Below are 16549 nucleotides of genomic sequence, written 5' to 3'. Positions count from 1 at the left end.
AGGACCTAGAAGAACTAAAGAGCAAACAAACAGTGATGAAAAACACAATAAATAGAATTAAAAATTCTCTAGAAGGGATCAATAGCAGAATAACTGAGGCAGAAGAACGGATAAGTGACCTGGAAGATAAAATAGTGGAAATAACTACTGCAGAGGAGAATAAAGAAAAAAGAACAAAAAGAACTGAGGACAGTCTCAGAGACCTCTGGGACAACATTAAACGCACCAACATTCGAATTATAGGGGTCCCAGAAGAAGAAGAGTAAAAGAAAGGGACTGAGAAAATATTTGAAGAGATTATAGTTGAAAACTTCCCTAATATGGGAAAGGAAATAGTCAATCAAGTCCAGGAAGCACAGAGAGTCCCATACAGGATAAATCCAAGGAGAAACACGCCAAAACACTTATTAGTCAAATGATCAAAAATTAGATACAAAAAAAAAAAAAATACTAAAAGCAGCAAGGGAAAAACAACAAACAACACACAACGGAATCCCCATAAGGTTAACAGCTGATCTTTCAGCAGAAACTCTGCAAGCCAGAAGGGAGTGGAAGGACATATTTAAAGTGATGAAGGAGAAAAACCTACAACCAAGATTACTCTACGCAGCAAGGATCTCATTCAGAATGATGGAGAAATTAAAACCTTTACAGACAAGCAAAAGCTAAGAGAATTCAGCACAACCAAACCAGTTTTATAACAAATGCTAAAGGAACTTCTGTAGGCAGGAAGCACAGGAGAAGGAAAAGACCTACAATAACCAACCCAAAACAATTAAGAAAATAGTAACAGGAACATACATATTGATAATTACATTAAATGTAAATGGATTAAATGCTCCAACCAAAAGACATAGACTGCCTCAATGGATACAAAAACCTGTATATGTGCTGTCTACAAGAGACCCACTTCAGACCTAGGGACACATACAGACTGAAAGTGAGGGGTTTGAAAAAGATATTCCATGCAAATGGAAATCAAAAGAAAGCTGCAGTAGCAATTCTCATATCAGACAAAATATACTTTAAAATAAAGACTATTACAAGAGACAAAGAAGGACACTACATAATGATCAAGGGATCAATCCAAGAAAAAGATATAACAACTGTAAATATTTATGCACCCAACATAGGAGCACCTCAATACATAAGGCAAATATTAAGAGCCATTAAAGGGGAAATCGACAGTAACACAATCATAGTAGGGGACTTTAACATTCCACTTTCACCAGTGAACAGATTATCCAAAATGAAAATAAATAAGGAAACACAAGCTTTAAAGGGTACATTAAACAAGATGGACTTAATTGATATTTATAGGACATTCCATCCAAAAACAACAGAATACACATTCTTCTCAAGTGCTCATGGAACATCCTCCAGGAGAGATCATATCTTGGGTCACAAATCAAGCCTTGGTAAATTTCAGAAAATTGAAATCATATCAAGTATCTTTTCCGACCACAATGCTATGAGACTAGATATCAATTACAGGAAAAAAATCTGTAAAAAATACAAACACATGGAGGCTAAACAATACACTACTTAATAAGCAAGAGATCACTGAAGAAATCAAAGAGGAAATCAAAAAATACCTAGAAACAAATGACAATGAAAACATGACAACCCAAAACCTATGTGATGCAGCAAAAGCAGTTTTAAGAGGGAAGTTTATAGCAATACAATCCTACCTTAAGAAACAAGAAACATCTCAAATAAACAACCTAACCTTACACGTAAAGCAATTAGAGAAAGAGGAACAAAATAACCCCAAAGTTAGGAAGGAAAGAAATCATAAAGATCAGATCACAAATAAATCAAAAAGAAATGAAGGAAATGATAACAAACATCAATAAAGCTAAAAGCTGGTTCTTTGAAAGATAAACAAAATTGATAAACCATTAGCCAGACTCATCAAGGAAAAAAAGGGAGAATATTCAAATCAATAGAATTAGAAATGAAAAAGGAGAAGTAACAAATGACACTGCAGAAATACACCGGGTCATGACAGTTTACTACAAGCAACTCTATGCCAATAAAATGGACAACCTGGAAGAAATGGACACATTCTTAGAAATGCACAACCTTCCGAGACTGAACCAGGAAGAAACAGAAAATATGAAAAGACCAATCACAAGCACCGAACTTGAAACTGTGATTAAAAATCTTCCAACAAACAAAAGACCAGGACCAGATGGCTTCACAAGCGAATTCTATCAAACATTTAGAGAAGAGCTAACACCTATCCTTCTCAAACTCTTCCAAAATATAGCAGAGGGAGGAACACTCCCCAACTCATTCTACGAGGCCACCATCACCCTGATACCAAAACCAGACAAAGATGTCACAAAGAAAGAAAACTACAGGCCAATATCACTGATGAACATAGATGCAAAAATCCTCAACAAAATACTAGCAAACAGAATCCAACAGCACATTAAAACGATCATACACCATGATCAAGTGGGGTTTATTCCAGGAATGCAAGGATTCTTCAGTATACACAAATCAATCAATGTGATACACCATATTAACTAACTGAAGGAGAAAAACCATATGATCATCTCAATCGATGCAGAGAAAGCTTTCGTCACAATTCAACACCTATTTATGATAAAAACCCTCCAGAAAGTAGGCATAGAGGGAACTTTCGTCAACATAATAAAGGCCATATATGACAAACCCACAGCCAACATCATCCTCAATGGTGAAAAACTGAAACCATTTCCACTAAGATCAGGAACAAGACAAGGTTGCTCACTCTCACCATTATTATTCAACATAGTTTTGGAAGCTTTAGCCACAACCATCTAGTCTTTAGACACCACTGAGCTGTCTGAGGGAAGAGATATGGGGATATATGTATATGTATAACTGATTCACTTTGTTATAAAGCAGAAACTAACACACCACTGTAAAGCAATTATACTCCAATAAAGATGTTAAAAATAATAATAAATAATAATAATAAAATTAAAATAAAATTATCTGTACATTCAACTGTCTGGCACATAGTAGGTTCTTCATAAATATTGGTTGAAAAGATAATTGAATATATACATGTTTGAACACAGAAGACGAAGATGGGAATTGTAAATACATTTTGTATTGTTGGGGTTTTTTTTGGTTGTGCTGCACAGCTTGCGGGATCTTATTTCCCTGACCAGGGATCGAACCCACGCCCTCGTCAGTGAAAGTGTGGAGTCCTAACCACTGGACCAGTAGGGAATTCCTGTGAACACATTTTGATTTTATGGGCCTTCTGGTTCCTCCCTCACTCCCTTCCGATTTTGTCGGTTCTAATTTGTCATTTTTCAGCTATCTTTACTTTCTTCCCTTATAAATCTCACTCTTTTTGTTCCATCTTTCCTTTTATATATTTGTAGATTTATTCCCTCTCTCTCTGTGTCTTTCTCTGTGTCTGTGTCTCTCTCTGTGTGTCCCTCTGTCTCTCTTTCTCTCTCCCTCCCCACATTCCCCCATTCTCTATTTTTCCACAAAAGATATTGACATCTGTTCAATCTAAGTAAAGTTACCATCTCATCTTAATTGACTCATTTGTATTTAAAAAGGTTCAAAGCCAACGAGTGGCCCAAGATTTGTAGAAAAACAAGTAAAAATTTAGAAACATTGTGTTTTCAAGATTTTAAGCATTAAAAGAACAGTTTTTTTATATTTCCTTACCATAGATTTTATGACAAATTACTTTTCACTTCTTCTATTACAGTTAGTTTTTTCAAAATTAGCTTTGTAAAGTATGATTCCATTAATAAATTTCACCTTTTTCAAGTGTGTTCAACGAATTTTGGAAAAGTATGTAGTTGTAAAACAACAACAATCACAATAAAGAACATTTCCACCATCCTTAAAAGTTTCCTTGTGTCCTTTTTAACTAAATCTCTTACCCATACCCCTAGACCCAGCGACTGGCAACTGATATGCTTTTTTTTTTTTTTTTTAATCACTTTAACTTTGCCTTTTCTAGGAATTCATTTAAATGGAATCACACAATATGTACTCTTCTGTGTCCGGCTACTTTCACTGATCATAATGACTTTAAGATTCTTCTATGTAGTCATATATATCAGTCATATGGAATTGCTAAGTGTTATTCCATTGCATGGGTAGAGCACAATTCGTTTTTCTAGTCAACAGGTGATGGACATTCAGGCTATTTCTAGTTTGGGGCTTTTATTAATACATCTTCTATGCATGTTTAAGATTAAGATAAGTTCTTTTTTTTTTTTTTGTAAATGTAAACTTTAATTTCTCTTCAGGAGATGAGAGTTGTTATAGTGTTGTTACTGGACAGTATGATAAGTTCCTGCTTAAGTTTATGAAAAAGTTGCCAAATTTTCCAAAGTAGCTGAATCATTCTACATTCCTATAAGGAATGTATGAGACTTTCAGTTGATTTATGACCTCACCAATGGTTAGTAATGTTAGAATTTTGATGCGGTCATTTTCAGTATCTCATTGGTTTTATCTTGCTTTGCCCTAATGTTGAGCATCTTTTCATTGACTTTCTTAAAATTTATAAAACTTCTTTGTAAAAAAAAAAACAAAAAACAACTTCTTTGTGGGAGTGTCTAATCAAATGCTTTGCCCAATTTTTAAGTTAGGGTTTTTGTCTTACTATATATTAAGCTACAAGAATGCTTCTTATACTCTGGTGCAATTATTTGTCAGATATGTTTTGCTAATATGTTGTTCCACTTGGTGACTTGCCTTTTATTTTCTTAAAAGTGTCTTTCAGAAAGCAGTTTATTTTCTTGTAGTTTTGAAAGCTAGAAGCCCCAGATCAAGGTCCAAGCCAATCATTTCCCCTGAGGACTCTTCCTGGCTTGTAGATAGGCACCTGTCTCTGTGCACTCACAGGGTAGAGAGAGCACAGCCACATTTAACCTTAAATATCTGCACAAAGGCCCTATTCCAAATGCAATCACATTGGAGGTTGAAGCTGCAACATATGAATTTTGAGGGGACACAAACATTCAGTCCATAAGAAAGAGTGTGTAGAATTGATATTATTTCCCCCTTAAACATTTGGTAATTTTTGCCAGTGAACTAATCTGGATCTGTTTCTATTGAATAATATTTCTCCTGCTCCTGGTTTATATTCCTCCTGCATCTTTGAATGTCTAATATCTTTTATTAGATGTCAGAAATTGTTGATTTTATGTTTTTTGCTGCTAACATTTGTTGTATTAAGTATGATTATATCTTGTTCAGATCTGACTTTATTTCATTTAAAATCAGTTAAATAATTTTAAGCCTTCTCTTAAGCTTTTTAAAGTGCATCAGAGCAGCCTTTAAACTAGTACTGATTTATTCCAACTGCTAAGAAAATACCATTATGAGGATTCTACCTTGTGCTGTGTGTCCTACAAAGTCTACTCTGGCTGTTGGGAGCTTAAACTTCTTTTTTGAGCTCTAGGGATAATGTGGTTTATTGCTTACAGTAGTTTTTTCCCCATCTTCTACAAGAGGTATTTTCTTCTCATAGATGTGTGTGTCAGTACTCTGCCAAAGATTTGATGGAATTTCTTTTTTTAGACATGTAGAGTTCTTTCTGTGTGCTAACTCCTTTCTAGTTCTCTTTTTTGTAAAAGGCCCCTTTGTCCTCTCTGAACTCCAATCTCTGTCTTCATAACTCAGTGAGATCACCTGGCACTCTTTGGATTCCCCCTCAAACAAAAATTGTGATAACTAAACTTCTAACTTTAGTACTTAAAATTTTTAAATATTTTTTTTTCTCACTGCATCATGATCACAGAGTAATATCTATTATTTGTGTTTTGTGAAAGTATTTACCTTCACTTGGTTAATACCAAGACATAGTTACTAGAATAATAAACACCCCTAGCTAAATAAGTCAGTCAGAGACTGCTCTTTTCTCTTTTGGCCTCTCCACCACAAACTTCACTTTCAGCATTTTTTAAACTAAAGTTAGCCTTCTCTAGTGTCTGCTATTGGGATTCGTATTCTTTGCTTTGCACCCTAGAAACTGCTTACAAGTTATAAGGTGGAGAAATTGTTTCTCTTCTTTCATGGACCACATCTTATGCTGCCTGCTGTCCAATGTCTGAAAACTGCTGTTTTGCATATTTTTCCAGTGTTCCATTTTTTTAAGTTGGGGGTGTTCCAGTCCAATCTCTATTAATTCATCTTGGGAAAAGCAGAAGTTGTTATTTACCTTATTGTTGATATTCATTACATTTCATATATGATATTTTAATTTAAAAATGTTTAGGAAAGGGAACTAAAGAAAAAGAGAAAGGGAGCATCATTTACTATATATATATATATATATATATATATATATATATATATATATATATATAACTATTAGCAGCTTTTATTTAATCAAAAAGAGCCACTATTCTTATCTGTGTGAGGAGTTTGGGAAAGTATGTAGTAGATTCAATATTTTTAAACAGGAACAATGTTTATTTTATCTTTGTTTCTTCCATCATATAACCGGTACTCAGTAAATAGTTAAAGAAAGAGTAAATAATTCATAGAACCTGAAAGCTGGCTTTAGCAATTTATTAAATTGATATCAGTCAGTTGATTCCCCCCACATCTTCATTTTCCAATATCGATACTGAAACTGCTTTTTCCTACCTAAAAACTTGACAAACTGTTACCCAGTCCAAGCTTGTACTGTTCACTATACTAAAGGTCAATAAAATCGAGAAATGATTTGTTGGGGCAAAGAATAGTGACTTTATTCAGAAAACCAGCAGACCGAGAAGATGGTGGACTAGTGTCCCAAAGAACCATCCTGCTGGAGTTAGAATTCAGGCTTCTTTTATACTAAAACGGAAGTGGGTAAAGTCCTGATTCCGGGATGTGTTAATTTCTTCCTTCCTGCAGCCATTCACAGGTGGACCTGGTCAGGATGTTTCCTGTGAGCTGAACAAAGGTATTTTAGCTTAACACTCATTACATAGGAGACAGGGTTCCCAGAGATGGGCCATTATGTATAATTTAAGCTTATAGGTAACATCCCTTTGGTGATTAACTTGTAGCAAAAGCAATAGGATATAACGGTTAAAAGAAATAGCTCTAATATAAAGTCAGATTTGTTCTTCCCTAGTACAAAACCAGAGGGAAGTAAAAATGTCTTTAACTAGGGGTTGAATTGATCAACTCAAATGATCAATTCCTTTGAGTTCCTCTAGCTTTCTTTAGATCTATATATTGGAGAGCATGTATTGTCTGGTATAACCAGCCAGAAAGCGCACAATCTGAAAAACTTTAGATACATTCATATTTTGAATATACTCACATAATTTCAAATCCTCAATCCCTGTTTTCTAAAATGAAAAAATGAAAACCTAATTGCATGGAGAGGGACTCAGGGAGCACTGATAAATAAGGAACAGACAAAATCAGATAATTTGCAAAGGAAGAGGCATTTGAGAAAACTAAAAAGAACTATTTCGCTGTAATAGGAATGAAGAAAATATTAGAATAATTGTGGTACAAGTACGTTTACAGATGCAGTGACAAGAAAAAAGAGGGGATTTCAGTTTGATACCTTACATTTTCTCTAAAGTATGATGCAATGTTATCAGGTAACATTGTGTTTGGAAGGAGTGACTGAGAGGGCTATGGGAGGAGAGAGTAGATCATTGTTGTTTTAAGTAGAAGTGAGCATATGTGCAATACCTTCTGCAGAGAACAGAAGATTGATAATTGGTGATAATTGATAAAGAACAATACAACTAAACTAAACTAATCAAAATAGGCTTCATAAAGATAGGAATGTGGATATATAATATAAAATCCTTTAGTCTAAAAGACATAGGGGTTAGAGAAGGGTACACATGCGATAGAGCTTATAGGGAAATGTTAGGGAAGAAACTCAGGCTGTATTAGTATAAAATTGACTTCCAAGATAAGGGAAATGATTATCCTAAGTCACCTGGAGTATTACACCCATTCCCTGGTGACTCTTTTGAAGAATGCTATTAACAGAATGGAAAGTACCTTGAGAATAATCCAGAGAAAGATGACTAGGATTTATCAAAGGAGTCATCACCTAGGTTAAAGGTGTTTTTAGGAAAGCATACATCACTCATCATCAAATATTTGAATTGCTGTTGTGTAAGTGAAATATTAGACACAAGATATGCATCTCTGGAGATAATAAGTGGGACCAAAAGGAAGAAGCTATATAAAAGTGGAGCTTTATAACAGAGATATTTAACAGTGGTTAAACTAGAGGCTGAAATACTGCAAGTGAGATTCCTGCAATGACAGAACAGTTGGAAGTGATAGTCTTGAGTCCATTCCAACACTAATAGCTCATGGTTATGTTAATAATTTTCAACTAGATTTATTTCATTTTCTCATGATTTTTTGTGAAGGGTCCTGTTAAGGTTTTGCTAAACTATTGAGAACTTGTGATGACTGAACCTTCTATACTGAATTACCATTCACAATGTTACTTATCCTTCCTGGAAGAGACTGAAATCATTCTTATTTAAATATTCTGAAAAATCAAAATACTTCCCTGTTCATATTTAAGAGCTTTTGAAATATGCATCTGATTAAGAATTACACCAAGTTTAAGAATGCACTTCACAAAGCCTATCAAAATAATACCACGGAGAATCTCTCACTATGAGGTTTTAAAGTGTTATGTAAATGAAAGACAACAGTATCATCATTTTATAGTTATTGATATGTCCTCAGAAAATATTTTTTTTGTATATGTGAAGTATTCTCATTATAGAGCTTTAGGATAAAATCCTCTTCTGCCAGTCACTTTCTGAATGGACATCTGGACATCCTTGTTCCTGAGGCTATACACCAGGGGATTCAACAATGGAGTCACAACTGTGTACGTCACTGTCACGAGCTTATCTCTTCTGGATGAGTACTTGGATGATGGTCTCAGGTAGACAAAGGAGGCACAACCATAGTGAACAATGACTACAGTAAGATGGGAAGCACAGGTGGAGAAGGCTTTTCGCTTGCCTTCAGCTGATGGGATCTTCAGGGTGGTATGAGCAATGAAACCATAAGAAATGAACATGAAAGTCAGGGGACCATGAGTGCTAGAACTCCACCAATGAAGATGACCACTTCGTTGATGTAGGTATCAGTACAGGCAAGCTGGATAACTGGTGAGATGTCACAGAAGTAGTGGTTAATCTTGTTAGGGCCACAGAAAGGTAGTTGAAAGACTAAGAGGGAGCCTATCAGTGAGAACAAAAAACCAATCACAGCACAAGTGGCTGCCAGTTCTCCACATACCTGCCAGCTCATAAGAATAGAGTACCAAAGTGGATGACAGATGGTGGCATAGTGATCATAACCCATGACACCAAATAGAATGCAATTAGTGACAGCAAAGCCAAGGAAGAAAAACATCTGAGTGTCACAGTTAACAAATGAGATTGTTCTCAGCAGAGACAACAGATTTATAAGCATCTTGGGCAGGATGACAAAGGTGTAGCCTGTCTCAGAGATGGAAAAGATCCCTAGGAAGAAGTACATAGGTATGTGAAGGCTGTGATCCAGGTTGATGACAGTGAAAATGGTGATGTTTCCACTCAGGATAATCAAATATAGACACAGAAAAACAGCAAAGAAGACGAGCTGGATTTCTCCAAAGTTGGAGAATCCCAGCAACAGGAACTCTGTGACAGAGGAGAAATTAGTTTGGTTGACTTGTTCCCCAATATTGATCTACAGAGAACAAGAATGAAGAAACATTTTTTACCATGAAAGGTGGAGATAGTTAGTTCCACTATGGGTTGAAGAATACTAAATAGGAGAAGGGGTAAGGACTAATGCTAGTAGGAAATGCCCTATCAATCATGTCAATTTATGGAATTGTTTCCAAAAACTCAGATTACAAGTTCCCACTGACGTTTCTGCATCTCTCATAGTGTTTAAGTCTAGGAAATTATTTTCACACTCCCTACTTCAAATATCAGTTAGGGAATGAAAGTGTCTGAAAACTTCCTGCATGCCAACTTAACTCTACCATTTATTATCTGTGTAATCCTCTGTGTCTCAGCTTTTTCATTTGTAACATAAAGGTACTAATAGCATCTCTTTACTAGTTTTCTTATGAAAATTAAAGTACTTAGCAGAGCACATGCATACTATAAACTTCTAGTAAATGTCAGTTTCTGCTACATAAGTTATTTAATTTTCAGGAATTAGTGCTAGTTTTTCTTAAGTTTCCTTTTGGAGATACTTTAAACATATGTCTGCTTCAGGTTTTATTTTTTAATCTTATTGTTTTGTTTTCAAAAAACTACTAGACCAACATGCAAACCCAACTCCTATTTGTGTTTATTTATGCAGGCAATAATATTGTGTTGACTTTCGTTCATCCTTTCCCCTAATCAAACAATCTATTTGACTCACTCAATTGATGGGATTTGGGTGGGACCTTAGTGCATTTTAAGTAGCTCTAGAGAAACACAAAGTTCTTACAGTCACGTTGATAATTGATCTTACTAACTTCCTACCATTCTGCCAAGAATATAGACCTGATTTAGAATTCTGCTGTAACTGTAGTTTCAGACTTCAGAAGGAGATATATCGAACCAATCAGACCTTACTTCAGTATGAACCATTACAACTCTTCACATTTTCCCTGGATTTCCAACAGAACTCACCATGGCATTGGATACACCTGGACTCAAGGAGTTTCAGCTCCTCCAATTACTCCTTACTAAAGGATGAGCAAATTCTTTCTGCTTTAATTCAACTAAAATCAAGTTGGAATTTGTAAAGTAATAAAAAACATCAAAGCAACCAAATAGTTGGAAAACATAAGGCACGGAAATGGAATACAAAAAGAAAAAATTTTACCTAATGTATAATAGTTCAATTGAAGAAACCAGTTGACTGTTAATCCTACATTTTTGAGGTATATTTCTTAATCTAGACCATCTTTGAGTGTTTTCACTTCAGGATCCCTCACTTTCAAGAGAAGCGGAAGTATCAGTTTCATTTTTCTATCTGAATGGAGCATAGTGACCATTAGGCTAATGGGTAGATTTGACAGGTTCTCTGAGTAGACAAGTCATTATTTCTATCAAATTATTTATTCATTAATGTGTTAATTTATTGATAAGTTAAATTAATATTTCCGTTTACTCCATATCTACTTTTATTTTTTTATTTTTTAAATTTATTTTTATTGAGGTATAGTTGTTTTACAATGTTGTGTTAGTTTCTACTGTACAGTGAAGTGGAGTTCCCTGTGCTATACAGCAGGTTCTTATTAGTTATATATTTTATACATATTAGTGTATATATGTCAATCCCAATCTCCCAATTCATCCCACCTCTGATACATATCTATTTTAGTATAAGTAAAGTACCATTAAGTAAAGTACCATTCTTAAATAATAGTAAATCACCTTGCCTTCTTCAACAAATGCAAAGACTATGTCTTCTCATCTTGCAACTCGCCTCTGTGCTTTTGCTCATCTTTTCCCCTTCACCTGGAAAACCTTTATTCACTTTCTATCCATTCTTGATCACCTAAATAGAAGCTGCAACCTCTGACTACTCTGGTCTCCAATGATAAGAGTGATATCAATTTTCCCTTCTCTTAAATTATTTAGCTACTTTCTATTGTGTATGAAATGTATCATGAAAGTACCAGCCTCTACTTTTTCATACACCAGAGTGTAAATACCTTGGGAGCAGTTTTGTATTTCCCATAGCATATGAATACAAATTGCTACTTAAGAACTATTTGTTTAATTAATTGATGACTAACTATTTTATTTTTTTAAAGATGGCAGCTGTAAAAGGCATTATCTAAGCTCATGAAAAAGATGGTGGAATTTTAAGCCTTGTATGGAGAATCTGGGAACAGAGATTCAGCTAACAACCTACCAGATCATACTGCAAACTTATAATTATGTTATCTACATAATAACGTGTCACACAACCAAGAAGTTGTAGAACATTAACCAGACCCAAGTTCTCATGAATGTCCCTACCATTGCTTTTATTATTATTACTATTACTACTACTCTGGTTCTTCAAAATACCTTAATGCATCACTAGATGGCTAACAAAACAAACCACTAGGATATTCCCTGAGGAATGTAACTTATTTACCTCCTCAGTTCCCATCTGTGAGGCTTATGCAGTAGATTATTCGTCCACAGAATGTTACGATTGTGAGGTCTAAAAACAGCAGAAGATCTGTAAGGAAAGATAACTCAATTATGCATTCATTTCTTTTACTTCCTCATTGCTTATTAGACTTTTCTAATACACCATTTTCACCAGAGAATAGTTTCATGTGACATTCGAGAATGGACATTAAATGAAGTAAATGTAGAAAATTCACTCTTGATAGGAAATAAGCAGTTTCTGTCCTTTCTTTTTCAATCACTCAGGAAAGCCTTTCGAAAGGAATCAGTCTTTCAGAGATGATTGATAGAGAGGGAGTCAGTTCCATGGGATTGGGGAGCATATTTCATAACCCTTGTTTGTAGCCATCCCTGTGCCTACTACAGTTCATTGGTGGTGCCCTGTTTATCACCCCAAAACCCTGTATTATCCTCCATCTTCTAAGTCTATCATATATATTTGTGCCTTGCTCTCCCTACATGCTCTTTTTTAACCATCATTAATAGATAGACTAAAGCTCACGGAATAATTAGAACATTTCTAAAATTATCATTGGTGACTGGCACTTCTCTATCACTAGACCCAAACACTAACTTTACTCAAATTTTCATATAAAATAACCCAACAGGGCAGATTTCTCTAAGTTCCCTAGCACAAAGCTATTAGAAGTCAGTGAAACCTAGAAATCTAATCAAATAGGAGTCAAAAATTAATATTACTACAATCATTTCTATTTTGAAATGACTCTATTCTATTTCTTTCTACTACTGACATCTCAGTACCCCCAAACTCTGTATTCCTTCCTCCTCTGCTGAGAAATCTAAGTATCCCCTAAAGCATCATTGAAGAACTTTTCTTTTGTCTCTTATTAGTTATAGCCCCAACATGCTGGTTTATATTTATACTTATCAAAACTCCAGGAAGCTATTATTGCAACATTATTTTTGGCACAGTTCCAATACTTTCAATGAGTAAAGAGGATACGGAAAACAACATGGATCCTAAATCTCACAGGTCCAATAAGATAAAAAGGGAACAGGAGAACCTGACATTGGCAATTAATTGGCAATTAGTCCCAGGTTGCCTGGTAGCTCATTAGAAACTGAAGGTTGTTGCAAATTAAGAAAAAGAAGTAAATATGGAAAACCCATATTATAAGAGGTAACACACGGCTGTATTTTCTAAGGTTGCTAGGCGAGGGAGAAGTCCTTTTCTTCCTTGGACTTCACCAGGGCAAATAAAGCCAGCTTTATCATTGCAAAAGAAGAAGCAAAGTTCTTCTTTTTAGTATAGGTTCATGTGAACTCTACAAATTCAGTTTCTGCACCAAGGATAGGGGCATAAGAGCATAGTGTGAGGGATGAGGAAGGGCGAAATCTTAGCTAGCAAAACTGAGACCTTGAAGAACAGTGACAAAGAACAGGTTTGAGGACTGAAGGAAAGTTGTGGACTGTTTAGGTGCAGGTCACAGAGATGATACTCCACTTCTTCCTGGCTTGATGGAGATGAAAAGACCTCCAATCAAGTGTCGGCCTCAAGGGTAGGGAATAGGATGAAAAAATATTGAGTAGCATCCTAGAAGGCTTGGTTAGTCCCCTAATTATCCTCATTCTTTCCTGCAGTTCTCTGTTGGACTGACCAAAAGCAGATGAGAGAGTTTGTGGGGTTGAAGGAAAAACAGTTAAGTGCCTGTTCCACATTTGTGTGCCACTGTTTTCATATCCTATATTTGAAATGAAGTTAAAGTCAAGCTATCTGTTGCTGGGCTCAGCCAACACAATTTCTAGACCTTTAAATTTTCTAGAAATCTTTATTCTTCCTCTTCTGTGAGATAATGAAGAAAAAATCACCCTCTCTACCCTCCCTCATGAGTCATGAGAGACTCACGGGGAGAGGTCAGAAAGGATTGCAGGCACTTAGTCAAGGTCTTCTCACATTTGACTCTGTTGCAGATCTCATCAGTGGCTACGGGCAAAGAAGTACCTGTTGGCAGTCCCCAGCATTTGTTCTCAGAACAGCAGAAACTCCCAAGTGAGATGATTACTGACTCAGTTTTTTATTTCCAGTTATACCATTTTCAGAGGCTACCAACAGAGATATGACAGTAGCTACTGCTGCTTCCAGCAATTTTCAAATGTGCACAACAGTTCCTCTTAATAGTTGCTGAATTCCTGGATTTCTTGGACAGCTGGTCTGCTCAGTGCATCTTCCCAAATAAACATTTCCCCACGGGGTGCTGACCAAGTCTTCAGCTTTGGTGCTGCATAAGCCTTTAAAGAAATCTGTTCAAAGACCTCTAAGGTATCGGAGCAGAAATAAATCTGAAAAATACTGCAGTTAGTCACATTTCAGAATCACTTCTTGAAACAATTCTGGACTTAAGATAACCTCCATAACTGTATGAGCCAATTCCTGTGAATAGAATGTATATGAATACATTCTGTGTGTTGTGTTTCTCTGGAGAACCAAGACCAATACACAAAACATACTCTGCACATAAGTGATAGATAGAAATGGAAATGGAAAAGTGTAAAGAAGAAATCTTAAAAATTATGAAAAGAAAACTGTTGTATGTTAATCAGTAGCTTTGATTTTCTTGTGAATGAGCACAATACAAACCAGCATAAGGAAAGGGAATCTATTAGCTTAAATCACTGGGAAGTTCAAGACAAATCTCATCAGATATGGCTCAATTCAGAGACTTGCGTTACAACATTATGCTGAGTCTTGACTCAGAAGTCAACCTCTGAAAAACACCCTCATCTATAATTTACTTTTTCTCTTTAACATATATCACAATTTTATGTGCATTTAAATTACATTTTTTTCATTTATATCTCTATTTTCCATCTCCATGGGAAAATTTTTCCTGTTTTGCTAAATTTTTTAGACTCATCTCTAGGATATTGCCTGATACATAATAAGTATTCAATAAATATTTGTTGAATAAATGAATAGTCTTTCTGTCTTTCACTTACTTAGCTTCACACTTTGTGTTAGATTTCTTTTGCAATAAGCTGGCTTTATCCAAATAACAGGGAAAAAAATGAAGATGAAATTCTTAAAACTCCACTCTTAGCCATACAATTCAAAAGGTTTTCAGTCTCACACAGCTAAATATTGAATTTAATCAATATTCTTTCTAGATAGAAGTTGGAACAAAGTGTGATTGATTTCGCAAGACTTTTCACCCAACATATGGCAAGGGATGGAGGAGGTAGGGTTTGTCCCTTGACTGATACACTTGAAATGGTTCCAGTATAATTTATGTCTATTGTACTGTAAAAAGTGAAAAAAAAAATCCAAGTTATATTAGACTCAGTAGATAAAAGGAATCCAATTCATCATTCCCATATCTGAACAAACATCAGAACATCAAATGATGAGTTGCAGGCAAATTGTGAATAATAGGCTATGACATCACCACAGGCTCAAGTTATCTGTTTTCTTAGCTCTTCTTTCTTCTCTATTTCAGTTTCATTCTTTTCTCGGTTTTCCTCATGGTAGTAAAATGGAAGGCACAACTGAGGTCATCTTTCTTTTATCTTGCTTATATAGAGAAGCAAAATAATAAGAACCTGAGTGCTGAGAGTATACTGTAGGAGTTAGACTCAGTTTCTGCTCCCTACTTTTGTGAGTATTGTGAGAAGACAGTAAAAATATTACAGCAGCAGCAGCAACATTTCTTTGACGTGTAGATTTCAGCTATGGTCAAGTTCTCTTAAATCAATAATTCCAGTGACAGACTTCTGATTCTTTCAAACTTTCCAATAATTTGTAGGCACACAATTTCTCAAATTAAATTTTCTTCTTAAGACACCTATATAATTTTATATTTCCTGCATTTATTTTCAACTGAATCAATGATTCAGTAGGAATTAAGAAAAATATTTAAATTGCATAAAATATTTTATTAAAATTTTGGGGTGTAACTTTCATAAAAGTAAAGGCAAGTAGGAATTTTGCTTCTGGTCTGAATGAGTTAAGTACTTGGTGTGTCAAACGTCTTGAAGATAACAACTAAAACTCTGGAAAAAACAAAAAAAGCAGCTGCTTGAACACACTGGAGATAGAATAAAAGCAGGCAGGGGCTTCCCTGGTGGTGCAGTGGTTAAGAATCCACCTGCCAATGCAGGGCACACAGGTTCGAGCCTTGGTCCGGGAAGATCCCACATGCCACGGAGCAACTAAGCCCGTGCGCCACAACTACGGAGCCTGCACTCTAGAGCTCGTGAGCCACAACTACTAAGCCTGCACACCACAACTACTGAAGCCCGCCCACCTAGAGCCCATGCTCCGTGACAAGAGAAGCCACTGCAGTGAGAAGCCCGTGCACTGCAATGAAGAGTAACCTCCACTTGCCTCAACCAGAGAAAGCCTGCACGCAGCAATGAATACTCAACGCAGCCAAAAAAATGAA

General features: G+C 35.6%; 1 protein-coding gene across 1 annotated transcript; it reads right to left on the bottom strand.

Moving 5' to 3' along the window:
- Positions 1 to 8688: 8688 nt before the first annotated feature.
- On the bottom strand, positions 8689 to 11017 carry LOC132366035 (olfactory receptor 10R2-like). The gene is given in 4 exon segments (XM_059923358.1): positions 8689 to 8760; positions 8762 to 9057; positions 9060 to 9705; positions 10958 to 11017. Coding segments are annotated over 4 exon segments (1074 nt in total).
- Between the last annotated feature and the right edge of the window lie 5532 nt (positions 11018 to 16549).

This window comes from Balaenoptera ricei, chromosome 1, assembly GCF_028023285.1.
Source record: "Balaenoptera ricei isolate mBalRic1 chromosome 1, mBalRic1.hap2, whole genome shotgun sequence".
Lineage (NCBI taxonomy): Eukaryota > Metazoa > Chordata > Mammalia > Artiodactyla > Balaenopteridae > Balaenoptera > Balaenoptera ricei.
The sequence above is the reverse complement of the archived record's forward strand: the minus strand, read 5'-3'. Positions and strand labels throughout refer to the sequence as shown.